General features: G+C 43.8%; 1 protein-coding gene across 10 annotated transcripts in view; it reads right to left on the reverse strand.

The window, feature by feature from the left end:
* The window catches only part of RUNX2 (RUNX family transcription factor 2), a 221399-nt gene that overhangs the window by 154956 nt on the left and 45906 nt on the right, over positions 1–20537 (reverse strand). For 8 of the 10 annotated variants that reach the window (XR_008448936.1, XM_054061038.1, XM_054061034.1 and 5 more), the window contains one exon: positions 207–493. Coding sequence is in view for 9 of the 10 variants with exons in the window: in XM_054061038.1 (XP_053917013.1) it covers positions 207–493 (287 nt within the window). In the remaining variant the exon portion in view is untranslated. Of the gene's footprint in view, positions 1–206; positions 524–20537 lie in introns of those variants that run through there. The other 2 variants (XM_054061039.1, XM_054061037.1) reach the window with 1 other exon arrangement.

Raw genomic sequence — 20537 nt, forward strand, 5'->3', positions numbered from 1 at the left:
GCATTGCAAACGGGGGGGGGGTGCAGAGGAGGCATTGCAAACGGGGGGGGGGTCAGAGAAGTCCCTGCAGGACTGGGGGTGCAGAGGAGGCATTGCAAAGGGGATGGGGGGGCAGAGAAGCCCCTGCAGGACAGGGGGTGCAGAGGCAGCTGTGCAGAAGCAATCCCGGGCAGCAGCGGGGAAGGGGGGGGTAGGGGGGGGCTCACCTTGAATGCCACCGGGAGGGTCTTGTTGCAGCGCCAGTGCGAGGGCAGCACGGAGCAGAGGAAGTTGGGGCTGTCGGTGCGGACCAGCTCGGCGGGGTGGTCCGCGATGATCTCCACCATGGTGCGGTTGTCGTGGGGGCGCAGCCTGGGCACGGCGGCGGCTTCTTGCTGCTGCTGCTGCTGCTGCTGCTGCTGCTGCTGGGCTACCACCACCGGGCTGACCTCGCTCATCTTGCCGGGCTGCAGGCTGCTGGAGGGGGGGCTGAACCTCCGGCTGGTGCTGGGATCTACGGGAATACGCATCACAACAGCCACAAGTTAGCGAATTGGGGGGCGGGGGGGGGTGGGGGGGAATCGCTGGAGGAGGCGTGTAGCGGGAGGTGGGGGGGTGTGAAAATATATCTCTCTAGCGAAAAAAAGGGGTGAGTGAAAAAAGTGGAAGGGTGAGGATAATGGCCAAAAAAAAAAATTTAAAAAAAAAAATCAAAAAGAAAGAAAAAAAGCCAAGAGGAGTGGATTAAAGGAAAAAAAAAAACAAAACCACCAAACAACAACAGTCTGTTTTGGTTTGGGTTTTTAAAAAGCAAGCTGGAGGCGGCGGGAGGGGAGGCACAGCCCGGCTGCGAGCTGCATGCTCCCGGCTCCTGCCCAGCTGCAGAGCTGCTGCTTCTCCTCCTCCTCCTCCTTCCTTCCTTCTCGCACAGTCTCTCGCTCTGCTCTTTTTCCCTCCTTCTAGCCTCCGCTTCTTCCCTCGAGCGCTTGGATTTCTTTCCTTCCTTTCCTTCCCCTCCCTCCTCGTCCTTTTTCCCTTCGCGGATTTTCGGGAGGTTTTCTTGGGAGAAGGAAAACTCGGTGCTGGTTCGGCTTCCTCGGCGGCCACTTGAAGAGAGGCGCAACTCCCGAAGCCGGAGAGAAGGGTGCTCAGGGGACGTCCCGGGCTCCTCCGAAGAAATCTTCCTCCTCCGGATAGGGATTTAAAAAAAAAAAATAAAGGAGAAAAAGGAGCAAACAAAAAGCCTCGGTGGGATGGAGCCGCCGGGCTCCCCCGCTTATTGCCTTTGGCTTCAGGAAGAGGGAAGAAGGGGCTTGGGAAAAGTGGCTCTTCCAAAAAAGAGACGAAAAAAAAAAAAAGACGCTCCCGAAGCGATTTCGGCGAGAAAAAGAAGTTTCTGGGGTTGTTGGGATGAGGAGGGAAGTCACAGGAGTAATGATGTTAGGAGAGACTTCAGCCGGTTCCTTGGAGAGGAGCGGGACTTAGAGAAAAGTTCAACTTCGGGATTCCCAGGGAATTAAAAAAGAAAAAAAAAAGCGGCGAGCGTAGCTGGAAAAAAGAAAAGGCACCCCAAAACACCCCTCGTTAGGCTGATTTCCAAAATATGAGCAAGGAAATTCTAGGAAAAGGCAGCCTGGGTACAGTCCGGTCCTTTTAATTAAGTCGCCGCTGGGTCCGAGTCCGGCGAGTGGAACACGCCAACAGAAACCTTGCCTTTTTTTGCCCCAGTCCTTGATAAACAACAGCAGCAAAAAAAAATCATTAAAATGTCGCTTTGAGTAATTTTTTTTTTCTTTCTGAAAAATCGTGTTTAAAAAAAAAAAAAAGAAAGAAAAACAAAAAGGCAACAAAACCCAACAAACTTCTTTTGGGTCCCAAGAAGTTGAGGTCGGGGAAGATGAAGGAGCCGAGGGGAAAGAAAAAAAAAAAGTAATAACGCCACAGTTTTTTTGTCCTGAGTGTGGTTTTTGGAGGCTGGGATTTCTAATGATTAGGGTTTTGTGGTTTATATAGACAGGACTCTCTGGTTAAGGCGATCATTATGCTGATGAGAGTCAGCAGCACGTGGTGCTCCAGCCCTCAGACTTGCGCAGCCTTCAAAATAAATACAACAATGTGCATCCCCCACAGGAGGAGAAACTCCGCTTTAAGTCGCTCTCCCCCTCGGAGGGGGGGGACGGCAAAGGGGGGAGCAGGAGCCGCTCTCCGAGCTCCGCTTCTCTCCGGGTTTTTTCCATTAACACTTTGGGGCTTGTTTGTTTAAAGGAAAAAAAAAAAAAGTATGAAAAATCTTGCTTGCAAAAAAAAAAATAATAGTAAGAATAATCTGGTGCCAAAGGTTTGGTTTTTTTTTGCTTTTTTTTTTTTCTAAGTCTCCGGTAGTCTAAAGCCTAAACCATTTCCTTGAATGAATGAAGCTATAAACCCCCCCTCAGACTATTAAGGTAAAGGGAGTCTGGTTTGTTTTCTCCCTTAAAAAAAAAAAAAAAGGGCAGCTCATATTAAAAACAATTTACATATCCAATGGTAAAAAAGTGTCAACGCCTCCCAGAGCAGATAACAACCTATCACAGCCCTCCCTCTAATTTCTAAGGCTTCCCTTTCGGCTCGGCTGCTTCCACCTTCCCGTACGGACCCGGCGCGGTGTGTGCTCCTCGCTCGCCGCCTGTGTGTGACTCGGGGCGCTGTCTGTCTGTCTGTCTGTCTGTCCGGCTGGGGGGGGGGGGGGGGGGGGGTAGATGTGTCCTTTTCACGCAGCCTTTGCAAACCCTCATTCCGGCCACTCTGACCCAGCAGCAAAGCCTGGTTTCATGGAATGGTTTGGGTTGGAAGGGACCTCAAAGCCCATCAGTTCCCCCCTGCCATGGGCAGGGACACCCCCCACCGGCCCCGGGGCTCCAAACCCCATCCAACCTGGCCTGGAACCCCTCCAGGGATGGGGTCAACCTCAGCCAGGGCTTCACCACCCTCAGCGTGAAGAATTTCTTCCTAATGTCTAATTAAAATCTTTTCCCCTTCCAATGTAAAGCCGTTCTCCCTTATCCCATCGCTCCCTGCCCTCGGAAACAGCCCCTCCCCAGCCTTCCTGGAGCCCCTTTCGGCCCCGGGAGCTGCTCTGAGGTCCCCCCGGAGCCGGGCTGAGCCCCGCATCCCTCCGGGGCGCCGCTTCGCTCCGCGGGGCTGTTTCGCGGTGCGCGGTTCGCTGCCGGGGCGGCGCGGCCAGAGCCGCCCTTCGGTCACAGGGGAGAGCTCTCGCTCCGCGGAGCCGCCTCCGCGCCGCGCTCGGCCCGCACCGCATCCCCTCCTCGTTCCCACGCTCCAAACGACGAGCAGCAGCCCCTGACCTCCTGCTTTTCTTACCCTTTCCCCCTCTTTCTTCCCCCCTTTCGCCTTCTGCTTTTCTTTCTTTCTCCTTCCCCCTCTTTTTCCCCTTACCCCTTTTTTCTTCTTTCCCTTCTTCCCCCTTTCCTTTTTCCCCTTTTCCTCCTTTTTTACCGTTTTCCCTCTTTTCCCTTTTCCCCCTTTTCCTCCTCTTTTTCTTCCTCTTCCCCCCTTTTTCCTCCTCTTTTTCTTCCTCTTCCCCCTCGCTTTTTCCTCCCTTACCCTTCTTTTTTCCTCCTCTTTTTCTTCCTCCTTCCCCCTCGTTTTTTCTTCCTTCCTCTTCTTTTTACCTTCTTCTCTTTTCCCCTTTTCCCCCTCATTTTTTCTCCTTTCCCATTTTTACCCTTTTCTCTTTTTTCCCCACTTCCCCCTCTTTTTGCCTCTTTCTTCCTCGTTTTCTCCTCCTTCCCCCTTCTTCTTTTTACCCTTTCCTCCTCTTTTTTCCCCTTTCCTCTTCTTTTTCACCCTTACCACCCCATTTTTCCTCTTCCCCTCCTTCTTTTTACCCTTTCACCTTCTTTTTCCCCTTTCCCCTCTTATTCCCTTTTCCTCTTTTTTTTTACCCTTTCCTCCTTTTTCCTTTTTCCTTCTCTTTTTTCCCTTTTCCTCCTTTTCCCCTTTTCCCCTTCTCTTTTCTCCCTTTCCCCTTCTCTTTTCTGCCTTTCCCCTCTTTTTTTTTTTTCCTTTCCCCCTCTTATTTTTCCCTTCCCTCCTCTTATTTCCCCACATTTTTATTTCTCTTTCCCTGGTCCGGTGTTACAAGGACTGTGGGAGTTTTGCATCGTGTTGTGAAAACACCATGGCTGCGGATAACGCCGCAAGCCCCTGGAGCTCGCCTCACTTCTCCAACTACCACAGGGACCTCCTTTTCCCCAAAAGCGGACACAGGCATTTCCAAAGGAGAATTACTCCTCACCTCTAAGAGCTGCTATACTCAGAAGCTCTCATTTGATGTAGTTGCAATATAGAAAACATATTTTTTTCATCATTATTTTGGTAAAATGTTTCGAGCCATAAGTTATTTTGGCTTTTCTGGAGAGGAAATGTATTCGTAATAATAATGTATATATATTCCATTCTATAATAATCTATTTGGCTGGAGGGGAAAAATATTCCATTAGAGCCATTCCAAAGGTGCGAGAGGTTGTCTTATATCCAAATACTATATAAGCCTGACAACACGATTTATTTCCCTTCAAACAAGAAGATACATTTCTACTTTTAATTAGTCACCCTAAAAGTTTTACAGTCTACGCTCTTCGTACTAAATTAAACAAAAAAGTTAGTGGGGATAAGCTAAAGTTATTGGAAGCTACCAGTTTAGAGGTCACTTAAAATAGTCCATGGTTATTTATAATGTCGAAATAGAATTTTCCACTGAACGCCCTGACAAAGTTTCAGGTATCTGGCACAGCTGATTTTCAGTCTCCGTGCAAAAATATCTTTCTGCTGAACATTTACACATTTAACAGGAGCTCACTACAGCCTGGAACACAGCTCAGAGCACTAGAGTTTTATTTCAATGGTTATGGACAAATTAATAAAAGTACCAGTAATGTTTATGGACCTGCGTAAAAGCTGGACGGGATTTTTAAGAAATGGTGATTTATGTTATGATATATATATATATATAAAATCTGGAAGGTTGGGTTGGATTTGGCTGAAATGGAGAGCAACCCTGCTGCTCGGCTTTCCTTGGGTTTTAGTTCAGAACTTCTCGGAATTTTAGCACCGGTTGCAAAACGGGGCGTATTTTAAGATGTTAGAGAATTGTGGGAGGTTAGTGAAAAAATGTGCATGCACTGCAAATTATGTCTTAACAAACACCTTCGGATCCACTTTCTAAAATAAGATTTTCATTAGCACGGCTACGTTTGCTGCAATTTTGATTGTCTTTTAGCTTTTTTACTTTAAGCTATGTTATGAGTACAGCCATAATTAGGTTGCTTTTGGACGCAAAAGGAATGTTATAAAGAGCACCGAGTTTGTTTACCGTTACATTTCTAAAACGCGGGCCCAGCACCATCCCTGCTGTGAGCATCGAATGCTCAGGATGAAAAAGAATTGTCGAATTTGAAAGATTCTAACCTGGATGCTGTTCCCTAAATAAACAGGTTTTATGCCAGCTTGTTGGCCTGGAATGTGCTGTAAATACGATGAATACACAATTTATTTTAAGCTTCTCTATATATGTAAATAGCCTTTGTGAAAAGGGAATAAATGAATGGGTTCGTTGGGTTTGTTATTGTATTGGATATTTTTAGTCAGAGCGACTACAGCAATGTCAGCAATTATTACTACAGTTAAGGACTTGCCAATATTCTCTTTCCAACATCTACCTTCCCAAAGATTTTTATTCACTCGTGAAGGCGTGCATCAAGCCAAAATGTGTGAACTTAAGTGGGCTTAGTGCTTTGCCCAAATTTCCATTCGTTTCAGCAGGGGCAAGATAAGCTCCAGTGTCTCTTGGCAGCGCTTTACTTTCGCTTTGGTTGCAAATTGACTGTTTGCACAGCCATTCTTTGCTTTTTCTAAGTATGACAAATAGTAACTCTAGATTCGCACGTTATTTGGTCTGTTAAGCAGGCGTGTGGTAATGAGTTCTGTAACTACAGCATTCATAGTCAGGCTCTGGGCTGCTATGGTTTGTTTAACTGCTCCGTCCCTGCCCCACTGATTTACAGCCCAGATAAAAGAAGATTCTTTGTGTCCCAAAATCAGCATTTAATATTTTAGCACCGTGCATTGGCTTTTAGCATTTATAGTGCCCGATGCAAACATAAAGTTTTGACAGACAAGCTAAAAAATGATTAACATAAACAAATCAAACTTTAGATTTCCCCACAATATTTTCAGTAGGAAGGAAGGACTGAGCGCTGAGGCTTTTGTGTTCTGTCTCAGGGTTTGATGCTGACTTGCTCTGTGACTTCGGCGAAGCGAGTTTCCCTTCAGTATAAAGTGAGGTTATTACCATGTACCTTTTCAGATCTAAAAATAGAGGTTAAGTTCTCACAAGTCCAAAAATGAGCATCTGTAAAACACACCAATGGTACCGGGAGAGGATACTAAGAGCTCGGAAGAAACCTGCCACGTCCCTACTGAAAATTGCCGGAATTTCCATGGCACGCAGGGAAACACACTTTGTACAGGCAATAAAATAAATACTAACTGCTTCTGATTTTTTTAATTTTTCTGAATTATTTATTTTCTGCTTCTGTAATAAGGACGGGCTGCGAGCCTGGGGCTCGGTCCGACTGTAGGGTTGTCTCCTTTCCCCCCCTCCCTGCAGCCTCCTGCCCCATTGGAACTGCGTGTATTTCAGTGAGGTTTAAAGCAACCGTGTCATCATCGTGACGGAGAGCAATGTGGGCCTCCTTGTCATCTTCTATTCGTGTTTGAAAGTATGGCCTGTGTTTCTGGGCAGTAAAAACCTGAATGTGTAGTACCATTAGAAAAATATTTGGCCTTTTTTTTTTTTTAAAGTAAGTTATATTCTGTTATTTTTGCTTGCAACATGCAAACTAAAAATTAACCTTAGCTTGTTAGGGTCCTTGTAGTTAGGGACAAACTGGGTTTTCATGGCAGGATTGACTTTGTCGCTTTCTATTGACTTCCATGTAAGTAATATCAGAATGAGGAAGAAATAATTATCTTCCTTGCAAGATTTCAGACCAAGTCATCACATGGTTTTAGAGATAAAAAGGATAGAAAATGAGATCTTACTTTTTCTTTTTTTCTCTTTCCCTGCTCTCAACATATATAAAAGCAGCACGAGCCAGAAACTTCACGGTTATTTTTTCTGTTGACCTCAATGAAACTCGTTCCTTTGCCTAACTGTGGGGAAAGTGGGTGGTATAACTGTTTGTAATTAAAAAGGCTTTATACATTTGGAACCTTGCAGAGTCCCTGAATTTTGCATGCTGGTTTTTAAGAGACTAATGAAGTGCACAATGGCCAGATCCAAGCTCCATAAAGCTCACACAGAAGATCCTACAAGATGTGAGGCAGTCTCGAGTGGGAGAGGTTGTTTTTAATGGTCCCGGCCACAAGCACGCCACCAGATCCTTCCTCTCTCAGTGTGGCAATGGTGAGGATTCCCATTGTAAATCTATTCTCAATAGCGTGAATGGCAGGAACAATTTTTTTTGGGAGAATTCTTTGTTAATAGCATGAGCCTTGAAGCTGAAGCAATAGAAAAACACCAAATAGAATCAATCATAAAATGGTTTGGGTTGGAATGGACCTTAAAGATCAACTAGTCCCACCCCCTGCCATGGGCAGGGACCCCTCCCACTGGCCCAGGCTGCTCCAAGCCCCATCCAACCTGGCCTGGAACCCCTCCAGGGATGGGGCAGCCACAGCTTCCCTGGGCAACCTGGGCCAGGGCCTCACCACCCTCATGGTGAAGAAAGAGTACAAGATTTGTTCTAAGAAGAATGGAAACACACAACGCAGAAGGAGGAGGTGCGATCTGCTGGAGCGTAAGAGGAGAAAGCTTACAGTAATGGCAAACGGAGAGTAAACACAACGGACGTAGCAAACTCACTCTTTGAGGAACAGTGAAAATTATTCCGTTTTTGCCCTGTCTTTCCTAAAAATGCGTTCAAGTGATGAGCTAAGCACAGTCGGGCCAGTCCAAAGGATCAGGAACTTAATCGTAAGCGCGGTATGACATAATGTAATCCTGAAAACGCTGAGCGTCCTGGTCACATGTTAAGGTAATGCATGTGTGCCCCAAACGAGGTGTAATCTTAAGCCCTTGGGTGCGTGAGGCATAACACAGGGTCAATCCCTCAGTCTGTTTTTTGTGGAATTGGCAGCCAAGTGACAGGAGACAACGTCAGTTCAGAAACAAGCCATAAGAGCAGAAGACAAAAAGTCAGACATCACAGGGCTGATTTTCTCTGGTAATAAAAGACAAAGACCTGGCAAAAAAATGTATTATAGGTGACGTTGCCAGCAGTATCTGCACTTACGCTTGTCTACCACTTTCCAGTATAAAACCTTGTTTTCACTCACACAACGTTGCCAATTTTTAACTGTTCAGGATGAGCTTCTCAATCCTCAGTCTGCCTCAAGCTGAGTATTTTTGGAACCATCCAGCAGAAATACTTCTGCTGCTTCTGAGATCAACATTAAGAGAAAACACATTGTTTCACAACAGTTTACAACTTCTTAGACTCATCGCAGTATCTGCTTCAGAGCCGGAATGTGAAGTTTTAATAAGTAGGAGAGGAATAAAGAGGAAAAATCAGATAAGGTCCTTTTGTTGCCCCTGACCAAAAGGATCCGCCCAAACTTGGCCGAGTTAGACGCTGGTGAAAATTGTTGAGGTTTTTCTTGCGCGTGCTCAGTGCGAGTAGCTGGCAGCTAAGTTTTGCAAAGCCTCCCTGGCAGCACCGGGCTTGCTAGACGGGATTGGATCTGTAGTCAGTCTAGTCTGACAGCAGGCACGTGAGAGGAAAGGATTAGAAAGCCTAGACTCAGCAGATAGATATCGGATCTATTCCTCCTTTAAGGTCTCATCCTAGTTAATAGTAGCTTATAAAATATGATCAGAATGACTGTCAGCAGTTAAGTTTTAAATTGTGTCTTTTAGAAGTCTATAATTCAACCATAAAAATTCCTTCCAGGCTGAAATCTGGCTTATACTCTCGGTACAGAAGTCAAAAATCTCTACGGATTTTTTTTTTTTTAAATAGTCTGTTTTGAAGTGATAGAAAAAAATAGTCTTGTACAAATTCTGGGCATTTCTTTCATAACGCACTTCATGGTTCAGTTATAATAAGTACGATCGGTTTTAAGCTATTTGTGTCAAACGCTGGTCAGGCCCAAGAAAGAACGCAAGTAATTAAAGTCTTCAACATTAACACTAGACATTCAAATGTGATTAATATTATCTGACCTCAGGATATTTGGAGTTTTATGATATTAGGAGCTTATGTCATGAAGTACCAAAAACCTGTTATTCTAGTTCATCTTTTAAATATTTATGTAATTTATTAAATGTATACATATTGAAAAGGAAGGGAGAAATCATTCTGTCTTCTTGTAGTAAAATGATGAAGAAGAAAGATGTAACCTGGAAGGATTCAGGAGGAGCGAGTAATAGGTCCTCAAAAGGGGACCATGCAGATACAAAACCTTCCTGGAAGACCACAGCAGCTCTCATTACTACCAAGTTTCCCTTTGTAGTGGAGAAGATAGAGCAGCTCTTTCCATCCTTGGAATGCTTTCAAACATACTGTGCTTGGCACCCTGAGGTTAGCGTGATTTTTGAGCAGATAAAAGCCTGTTGCATGAAAAGACAGATCCCATCCTTTTTCTTTCCCCCCCCCTCCCTTGGTAAGAAAGGAAAGCCTCATTCTGTGTGCAGCTCCATTCATTTCAATGGGAGCCTTCACGGAAAAAGGTATTGCTTATTAGAGAGGCAGAGGCAAACCATTAGGTAACTTGCTTCTTCAGGTTACTGTCCTTATCCTTTCACATTTCCACGTCTAAGTGCCCATCTTGCTGAAGAACATGGAAGTCTTTCAGCTCCTTGTTTCCACTCCATATTAAAGAGCTGGAATATTTTGTATTTTTAGACATGAGAAAACCATCTTCCAGTATTTTCGACAATTGAAGAACACGGACTGAGGGAATCAGAGGAAAGCTCTGTTTACTAAACACCACATGTAGATTACCACTGATAGTTTTTCTAAGGAAATTTATGACCTGTGTGGAGTAAATAAACTCCCTTTTTGGTAAAGAATCTGCAAGCCAATCATTCATGCCTGCTTAGAGACCTTACTGTTCGCGTTGCTTTTATGTGGAAGGCTACAGTAAAGGGTGATGTTATGTCTAAAATAGACTGTCGGCAGTTCTTGGGGAAAAAAAAGCCATTTCTGACATTACTTATCATGAGATTCTTGCTAGATTAAGGCACATTCAGTCTGATTCAGGAAAGAAAGAAAAGATAATAAAAGGGCAATTATAGCTCTTGTAACTAATGTGTGCTCTTCATGCACACACTTGCATGCCTAACTGCATTTACTGGCAAGTTATGATGTTTTACACATCTGAAATAAACAGAGAGCTCTCAGTATGTTCCAAATGTTTAGTGAGTCTGAAAGCTGTTTGCTTTGTATCTCAGAGCAAATGAGAATAGGACGGCAATTTTCTTCCCCTGACTGCCCATCCAGTATTCCTATTATCAAGCTCCTTCCCCGCTCCCCTTCCTCTCTCCGTTTTATGTTCTGGATCCAATAGAGACATAACTGATTGCGGCAATCATGAAAATTAAGTGGGGAGAAGGAGCTTTATTAAGTGTGTGTATACCATGTTTCCAGAAATAGTAAAGTGTTTCTTGTGCACAAGTAAGTTGGCAGCTCCAGCGGTGCCCGTCCTGATTTACAGTGGTGTGAGAGGAGAACCAGGCTGTTAGTACTTATGAAGTCTACATAATTTAATAGATGCATGCGATACGTGGGCTTATTTTCTTTAGTCTATCATATGGGAAATTATCGATACAACCTTTAGTAAATACTATTCTACCTCTGACAGTATTCAGAATTTAAAACAAATGAGTGCCTTTCTGAGTGCTGATCCTGTGTCCTCAATTCACCCCATTGTACTTCAGCACGTACGCTATGTAAAGGCACAGGGAGTTCGCCTTCTCTAGAAAAACGATCTGTTTTTTACGAGGAGTGTCAAAAATAGTTTTCCACCCTCAGATCCCCTCAAGTAGGAGTAGAAATGGTTGCTTTACTGGCGCGGACAAGGTCAGGTAAGTTCATTGCTTACTGCAGCAAATCAAGAGCTCGTGGGACAACTTGTCTGCACAGGATTTGTCTTGGAGTGTATAGAAGAATTTGTTACAATTGGTGTTGAACTCAACTGACTTTGTTTGCACTGGAAGAGCATTTGTTTTCAAAGCGTTTGTTTGTGTGGAGAGCGGGCAAGAGTTTTGACAACAGTTGTCAAAATCATGTTGTTTGTCTGGGGTAGGCGCACACCTACTGAAATATCGATGCTATAAGAGGCCTAATCCAGTAAACCTGGGACGGTGCAAAGTCTGCAACATCAGCATGCGCTGTGCCTTCCTGTGCTGATGTACACTTGCAGGATATTGCAGGATAAACAGGATGTTTAATACGTTGTCACTTATCATCTACATAGAATCATAGAATCACTAGGCTAGAAAAGACCTCTTAGATCATTGAGTCCAACCACTCCTATCTTCCACTAAACCACGAATACACAAATAACTGTATGCAAGGCCACAAGCCAATCATCACAGCTGGATGATATTCAATATTACACAGTCTAATTAAAAGAAAAGTTGACTTTGATAGAAGAGTTTGTAGAAGAAAACACCCATCCTATAAGCACTTGATCAATACTCACATCACATGAAGGTGGCGACAGAATGCGTAACACTGAATCCGACAGCCCCTTTGGATGCTACGTGCTTTTCTGGGCTTTTATGTGAATAAAGGACAGGAAACTATTTTGCCAAACCAGGCTGGACCTCTGCTGGTATCTCTGCTTTTTAGATGTTTGTTTAATAATTGAGCAGCTCCATGGAAGCATCATGAAAGAAGTAGGTTGCAATGGATGCTTTCTTTCCTTATGGTATTTATTTTTGCATTTGTGCAAAGAATAAGCTGCTCTACGAGGAAGGAAGCCGAAGCAGAAGTTATTTTAAAACTGACAAAAGAAGATGCTATTTTCTATGGAAGAACTTCTATTTGACCTTTGCAATGAATGCCATAAAATACTATTTTGGCCACAAATGGAACAACATTTTTTGAAGGATTAATGATTAATCTGCCTGTCTGTCTGTCCATCTGTGCAGGATTTTAAAGAGACTGAAGGAAGCTAGCAGCTCACTCTCACTTAAAGTTGCATCTGTAAAACTTTAAAACTGTGCAAGATCTTCCTCTGCCGTGCTGGATGCCATCAGCATTAGTATATTACCACAGAAAAAAGAATCTAAAGCACATAGAGGACTTCAATAAGAAATCTTCCAAAAGCCTTCCATTCTTCAAAAACTTTAATCCCCAACAAGAACCTGACTTTCACAAAACCCACTAAAATATACGAACTGTTCCGTACGCTCACATAGTTGATAACAGTCAGAGTATTTTTTGATAATGAGAAAGTCCAGATCTAGAGTAGATGGGAAAAAGTAATTTTTTGAGGAATTCTGAAACCCTGGAGAAATTTCAGAGTGGTCGATCACTGCCCTAGTGCTCAGGGGGTGGCTTTTTTTGTTTTCTTATGTGTTTTTTTTTCTCGTCCCTTTTATAATTTTATTATTATATTATTTGCATTCACGCACGATGGCACAAGTACCATGCGGTCATTCTTTGTCTTTCCTCATCCTGGATGTTAGGTGAATGCCAGTCTTACAAATGAAAGGGACACCCAAGAATCTACGTACTTTACTTTGTAACAGATGGATAAAAAAGATAGGAATGATAGGGAAAGAACCTTTTCTGATTCCATAGTTCTGGGTTTGTACTCCGTAGCAGTTCCCAGTAGAAATGGTTTAGCTGATCCCAGTTGTAATATTGTTTCATTGGAAAAGGTGGGTGGATATGTCCTCTGACTGATCTGAACACATCGCCTATAGTTTAAACTCAACATCTTCACTTTTTCATAATTAAAAAAAAAATGTATCTAATTCGTTAGTGTAAGAGTATGTCTAAATACTTCTGTATTTCCATCGTGATGCTAAGTTGAAGCCAGCGGAATGGAAGCTGGAGAGACGCAGCAGGGAAATAAAACGGGATCCTACTCTGTTTCCCAGAGAGGATCGAAGCTGCCAGAGGAGCACCTTATACAAAAGGAAGACTGTCTGGAGAAGAGGCAGCAATTCGCTCAGGCATTCTGCTGAAGGCAGTGCTTCTTATCCAAAAGAAAGACAGAAACGTGTAATTGTACCCTTCCTTTAAAACTAGGTCTTACCACTTTCGCGTGTGTGCTACAGATCACACATTATTTTACACTGGAAGCTTAGTGCTAAAACCTAAAACATAAGGGCCAAGTTCTGCTCTTAGATACACACACACAACTCCAATAAACTCAAAGAGAGCTGTGTTCATATGTTTAGCAATGGAATTTGGCCCTAAATATTTAAACATTTATTCAGAGGAAAAAATAAAAAAGCGGCTTCTGTGATCCGTTTGTATCTCCTATCTAAGGTACACAGGGTTACCGCCGCTGGGCGCCCGCGTGAGGGGACAGAGTTCTGTGGGACCATAAACTCAGCATTCTACCTGCTCCGCACAGTCAAATAACATGTAGTTGTTTCAGGACATTGAGGAAATTGAATCTTCAGCAACCTGTGGCTGATGTTATTTATTCTGCAGTCCAGGAGTAATTTGATGCAAATTCCTGGCATTATTCCTATATTTCAAGAAATGACAGTTTTGTATGTACTGATTCTCGAAACTTTCATTCTATTAGTATGCAATCGAAAGAAAACTAATGGCTTCTGTCTATAACACAGCTCAGTGTTCTGGCTAATTCTCCTTTATCTTTCAAAGAGTCCGTAACAACCTGTCATTCGGAAACGGTTGACGCAAGGATCCCACCTCCTCTCCATGGCAAAATGACCCCAGATGTATTTTTGTTAAGGGTACAAAGGATTCAGAAACCTGCAGATTTTCTGCAAGCAATGTAATACTCCACTTTGTATATCCAATATAAGGAAACAATAACTATTTGTCCACGTTATTTTCCTTGGACAAATGACAGCTGGAGGAGAGTTGAGTTCCGGGTTCAGACACCTAAATTTGTTTGTCTGCAATGTAAATATTTACATTTAAGCGAGCTGTTGAAGCTCTCATTATACTCACTTGCATAAAATTAAGTGTCTAGTGCCATTACAGGTGCCTTGCGCTCCCTAAGAAACAGCCATGGGGCTGGCACACAGGGGCTGGTTCCTATATGAAACTCTTCACTCTTTGGAAAGGCAGATGGAGGCCAGACAGCACAGCCCAGAGTGCCTGACATCGATAACTAAACTCAGCCCTAGGAAAGGCAGTGAGTGGCTTCTAGAGAGAAAGTCTAACAACCAAATGTAGGTGTGCATTTCCTAATGGACTGAATTGGCCTTTTAGCCTGCACTGACCATGTTGACCAGATTTCCATTCACTGTTATGGGAACCTAAACACCGCCCACATGGAGACACCTCACTTTAGGTGACTGCACCTGAAATTGAAACCTCCTCCTGATATCGTAGTTGCCAGAATATATACTGTTATTAAGAGTAATCGCTGTGCCTTTAGTTCAGCCAAGGTTAAGCTACGTCGGTCGTGCATTTTTTGCACGACAGCAAGAGTAATGAGTAGGTGTGATTACACGGCTGCTGAATCTGTCTTGATGTTTTGCTTCATTGAGTTCCCGAAGATCCATGTGGATGATGTTTAGCTAAAGCTGCAACCTTCTCCTTAGCTAGAGGTGTCCTTGGCTACTGGGGTTGGCTTTTTCCCTTGCTTGGGAGAGTTGCATCTTTGCCTCCTCTTTATTGCTCTAATTTTTTAAGTGACCAGAACATCTAGCATACTGCCACGGTGTTCTTTTCAGAGCTGCGTGCTTTTTGGGCTGAGTCAGCTTTGTAAGAAAGACTCTGCACCAAGACTTAATTTCTGTTATTAGAGCCTTTTCGCTGGAGCTCTCTAATCGTGGAAGTCATCCTTGAATATCTCAGCTTCTAGAGGCACAATGCAGGATGTTGCCAAAATGCTATGACCAATGTAGGAAGAAGATATGAAGAAAAGCATATGCAGGTTTGTAAGGTCATTAATTATCATGGCCAGCCGGGCTTTCTACGCAGGTCTTGCATCAGTGCTAGCAAGGTAAGTTAAGAAAGATCCCGGACCAAGAATTACTTTGCTGGTACAAATCATGGTTTCGGTTTGCTCTGGTGGTTATCTTGGTTGGGATCAAACCTCAAGCATTACATGAGATAATATATGCAATTATTAGCGTACGTTTCCTTGATTGTGTGTGGAAACTCTCAGCCTCATTTGTGGAAACCATGGTTTTGAATAGCGTACCACAAAATAGTCCTCTGTAAGCTATCGTCCCGGTTAGGGCAGTTAACTGGAGGGGCTGGAGGAGGCAATGGCTGGGAAAAGGACCCCTCAAAGCAGTTTTTCTTCAAGTGAATTGCCTCCAATCCATCAGGAACAAAATCTGCTTTTCTCTTATATTCTACTTAAGGGTGTGCTTACGGCATTGGCTTCCGAGGGGAGTGTTAATACATGCGCAAAATGACTGTTGCAAATTGAAGCTCTTGGTCACAAGTGGATTGCACAATGCAAACTTCTATCTTACAAGATCACGGTGCTACCTTATTCTGTTTCTCCAGGTCTTTAATTTCCAGGCACTGGAATTTCCTTAGATCCATTTTGGCACAGGATACATCATTATTTTCGTATTGTGCTAGTCTGCTCTGCTGCTTTCATCCATATGAGCCAGGAGTGACTAAGAGCTGGCAACTTCATACTTGACTAGTATATTGCAGACTATGCTTTAATCAGCACCCTAATAAATAGCTCGCCAAATTAATTGGGACATTTGCCAGGAAACCAATTCACTTTCCTACACTCCAGTGCCTGTAAATGATGGATAAGTCGCACGCTTGCTGTGGTCTGTGAATGTATTTGTTGTAATTAACAGGTATGACTTGGAGTTTGACAGTGTTTCCTCTGTAGCTCTCTGCTCATTTGCAGCTCCCTGTGCCAGGGCAGTTGCTAAAAAATGGATAAAGGACGGATTTCCCTTTCCATATTTTCTTAAATCAATTCTGTGCTTTTGTATTAAAAATAATTCGTGTCATCTATGTATTTCTTTGTATTACATTCCTATATCATTTTGACAATGAAGGTGATAATTTCATTACAGTGATTCTGTTGCAATTTGTATAGCAAACAGGACTTTGCAAATATGGAATAATTTGTAATAAAAGGATGGATTTCTGCTGCAGCTGTTTAATGCTATCTGGTTTTGCCAGGGGTTGCTTTTAGGTGGTATTTCCTTGAGGTGGGTGTAGGTTTTGGTGGTATTTTCAAGCAGGTTGTAGGAAGTGATTTTCCCTCTCTATTCCACTTTTGTGAGACCCCACCTGGAGCCCTGTGTCCGTTTCTGGAATCCCCAACAAAAGAAGGAGATGGAACTGTTGGAATGGGTCCAGAGGAGGCCACGAAGATGATCCGAGGGGTGAAGCACCTCTGCTATGAGGACAGGCTGAGAGAGTTGGGGTTGTTCAGCCTGGAGAGGAGAAGGCTGCGGGGAGACCTTAGAGCAGCTTCCAGTACTTGAAGGAGCTACAGGGAAGCTGGGGAGGGACTTTTTTACAAAGACATGGAATGACAGGATGAGGGGGAATGGCTTTAAATTGGAAGCGGGGAGACATAGATTAGGCATTAGGAAGAAATTCTTCACGCCGAGGGTGGGGAGTCCCTGGCCCAGGCTGCCCAGGGAAGCTGTGGCTGCCCCATCCCTGGAGGGGTTCCAGGCCAGGTTGGATGGGGCTTGGAGCAGCCTGGGCCAGTGGGAGGTGTCCCTGCCCATGGCAGGGGTGGGACTGGATGGGCTTTGAGGTCCCTTCCAACCCAAACCATTCCATGATTCTATGATTCTAAGTACAATCTATTTTCTGAAACTGGTATAAGCTATGATTTACTGTAGGCATGTGACACTTTCTCTGATTTGGAGACCCTGTGCCAAAGAATTAAGTAAAATTGAACACAGCAAACCTTTCTAATCCCTGCATTCCTCACAGATTGCTTTAATGGGGACTGAAAAAAAATATTGAAAGTAAATGAATATGAAAAAGGAAAGAATACTGGGGAAATCCCAACAAGGGATCTTAAACCCCAGGATGGCTATGGATCAGCAAAGGGTAGAAACATTCATGTAATTAAAGAATATAATTTGTGGATTATCTGAAAAGAAATGTCCATGTTGGCATTTACTTGTTGTCAGGAGGGAAAGAAACCGCCCTGTACCACTGCATACAGTTCCTTATTAGTTGTGGCTTCTGCAGAGGCTCCGTCTCTTCTTTGGAGCATGGAAGATTTCTTTCATTACATAATCAAGATACTTTCCTTTTTTTTTTTTTTTAAAATACATCTTTTTTTTTTTTTTTTCTCTTGTGTGTGCAAATTCTCTTTGCACCAATGCTTCTACACTGAGGTTATTTTGCCAAAGGAATGCAAGCATCTAGAGTAACAATGGTTCATTTTCCTTTAATGACTTTGTCGACAGGATGGAGACATTTTTGTGGTGTGATGAATTCACTCAGTCTCCCGTTGTGTTTTCTCCACATGCTTTGGAAACTCTCTCTCTCTCCCTCTTTTTCTCCAAGAATTGTGGCTATCCACTCCAGCAAGAGCTTCATTACTTTATATTCATTGTATTTAAATGACACCCCAGTGGTACTGACCTCCTGGGATGATTGATGTAAATTATATGCTATGTAGAGGAAAATAAAATCGTTTTCTGGCTTTTTATGTTCTGCAGTGAAATAAAAAGTGAAAACAAATGACAGAGAAAATCAGGCTTATTTGAAGTGAAACTTTGTAAGCATTATGGTTTGAGCAGACTCTAGTTTGAAAAAGTGCTGAGACAGTTTATAATGACCTTATGATCTGAAAGGTGACCTGAAAAGAGAAAAGAATTCCGTATGTGCCCTTTTTTTGGTTCTATATAGCACATAACGAAAATTTGCTCTCTTTTTTCCTGTCTGTGAAGTATAGTAAGAACTCAGACTCGAGCAGGGAGCAGCCACTGCACGTCTACCAACAATAACGCACAGCACTTAGATGGGACGTTGTGCTCCTGTCCTCTTTCCTCCTGCCTTCTAGCAATTTTTTTTTAATAGATTTTAAGATTCCATTGCCACTAAGTATCTTTCTTGATCAATTATTCTGCCAGCAGTCATCATCTGTAGAAGCAGCAACACAGAAAATGTTCTTTCATCATCCCAGCTCATCACCAGGCACTAATTTCAATCGCTTCTGAACCGGTAACCTCTCACTGCGGGCAACGGGGTTTTGCACAGCAACGAAAATCGCCAGAAAATGTTCAGTCAGTGCTTTTTCAGGCACCTCACCAAATCACACTGCCTCTATTCAAGCTCCTGGAAATTATGTAATTCACATTCGACACGCTTAAACGTATTACCCCAGTAGTTCCCTTATTAAAATTACCGTACCGAATTGGCTTCATACTGTCTGTAGTTTCTGTTTTCCTATTGGTCTGTCGTACCAGTTCTGAGATACGTAAAAGGACATGTACACACCATCGAAACGTCAGCAATATTCTGCCTTGCCTTCCTCAGTTTAACACAAGGTCGAGGCAGATGACGGAATGCGGCGAACACTGAGTTGCCTCAAGGAAGTACCTTTTGTAACTTGGCAGAATGCTTTATTTCTCCTTTTGGCCAGGGAAAAGCTTATCAATATCCCTGCTTTGGCTAGGCTTGCTGAGGGGTTTTAAAAGATGTAAGAGGAAGGAACAGATCCGGCCCTCCTCCTTGCAGCAATGACTAGATTTCGCTTCTTTCGGAAGCTGAGGTAGGTGGGAATGGGAAGGAAGCAGTGCGGAGGGGATGAGCAGAGTGTTTGCATGAGGTAGCGGAAAGACGGGGAGCCAGTGGTAAAGGAAAGAAAGAAATAAGGGAAGAGGAAGGAAGCTAAGGGGAAAAGGCAGTAAATTAGATGGCTTTCAAATGAGCTGATGGTCCTAGAGCATCAAGAACATCGCAGTGGTAGCCAAAGCTTCCCCCTTTTCTTGCCCCTCAGGAAAAGAGAATGCTATGATGTATGTAAAATTATGAAGTCTCTAAGCTGTCAGTTTCTTAAAAGGAATTGTAAGAGAAATAATATGGATCCTGTTCCGAATGCAGGCAGGGATTTGAATTAAAGATGGACAGACAGGGGCGAAGCATAAAACAGAGCATAACTTTGGAAGTTATACACCGGTGCAAACCTTCAAGAAAAGCAAGATTTTTGCATACATGGTGAAGAAAGCACTAACAGTTTCTCCATTCAGCTCTATCAGTCACTTGTCTCCGGTTTATACCATGGTAAAAATCAGCCCGTTTCCTACCAAAGCTGCATGTGTACTGGCAGGTGGGTGGATGGACAAACAAACTCGCAAATCCTGGGAGGCGATGAGGAAAGGAAAGGATAAAAGAAGAAAGGAAAGGTGAGGTAAATGCTCCATCTCACCTAGTCGTGCCCTTCCCTTGGACATGTTGAGCTGACAAGATGCAGGAAGTGGAAAGCCGCTATTGCCAGGAATCAGAGGGAAAACATTGCCCCTGCTTACAGACGGAAGATATTTAATCACCTTAACACATTTAACCACCTCAGTATCATTGAAGCTGTACAACTTGCTTTGTTGCCGTAGGATCCACTGTGATGTCCATGGACAATGTACACAGACAACTATTTTAGGCACTGAGGAGAAGACAGGGTACTATTTCCAAACACCTCTACAGTGGTGGAGCTGCGAAGATGGGAGTGCGCTGGCACCTGCACTGAGGCCGGACACCTGCCTCATCACAGAATCATGGAATCATTAAGGCTGGAAAAGACTTCCAAGATCAGCAAGTCCAACCATCAGCCAAACAGCACCATGCCTAGTAAACCACATCCCGAAGTGCCACATCTACATGTTTTTGAACCCCTCCAGGGGTGGAGACTCCACATGTCCCTGGACAGCCTCTGACAGGGCTTTACCACTCTTCCAGTAAATAAGTTCTTTCTAATATCCAATCTAAACCTCCCCTGTTGCAACTTGAGGCCATTTCTTCTCATCCTATCGCTTGTTACTTGGGAGAAGAGACCATTGCCCACCTCACTACAACCTTCCTTCAGATAGGGATGAGGTCTCCCCTCAGCCTCCTTTTCTCCAGGCTAAACAGCCCCAGGTCCCTCAGCTGCTCCCCATAACCGTTGTTCTCCGGCCCCTTCCCCAGCTCCGTTCCCATCTCTGGATGCACTCCAGCCCCTCAAGGTCCTCCTTGGAGTGAGAATCACCCCACTACAGGGGATCCAGCTACTTTTCCCAAACTTTTCCCATTTTTAAGCCCTTGGGGCAGCCCCGCAGCCTCTTGTCGCTGGCAGAGATGGGGGTAGCGGATACAGAGAGCTGGGGGGGATGCTGGGGT

The sequence above is a fragment of the Cuculus canorus genome, chromosome 3, assembly GCF_017976375.1.
Source record: "Cuculus canorus isolate bCucCan1 chromosome 3, bCucCan1.pri, whole genome shotgun sequence".
NCBI classification, from domain to species: Eukaryota; Metazoa; Chordata; class Aves; order Cuculiformes; family Cuculidae; genus Cuculus; species Cuculus canorus.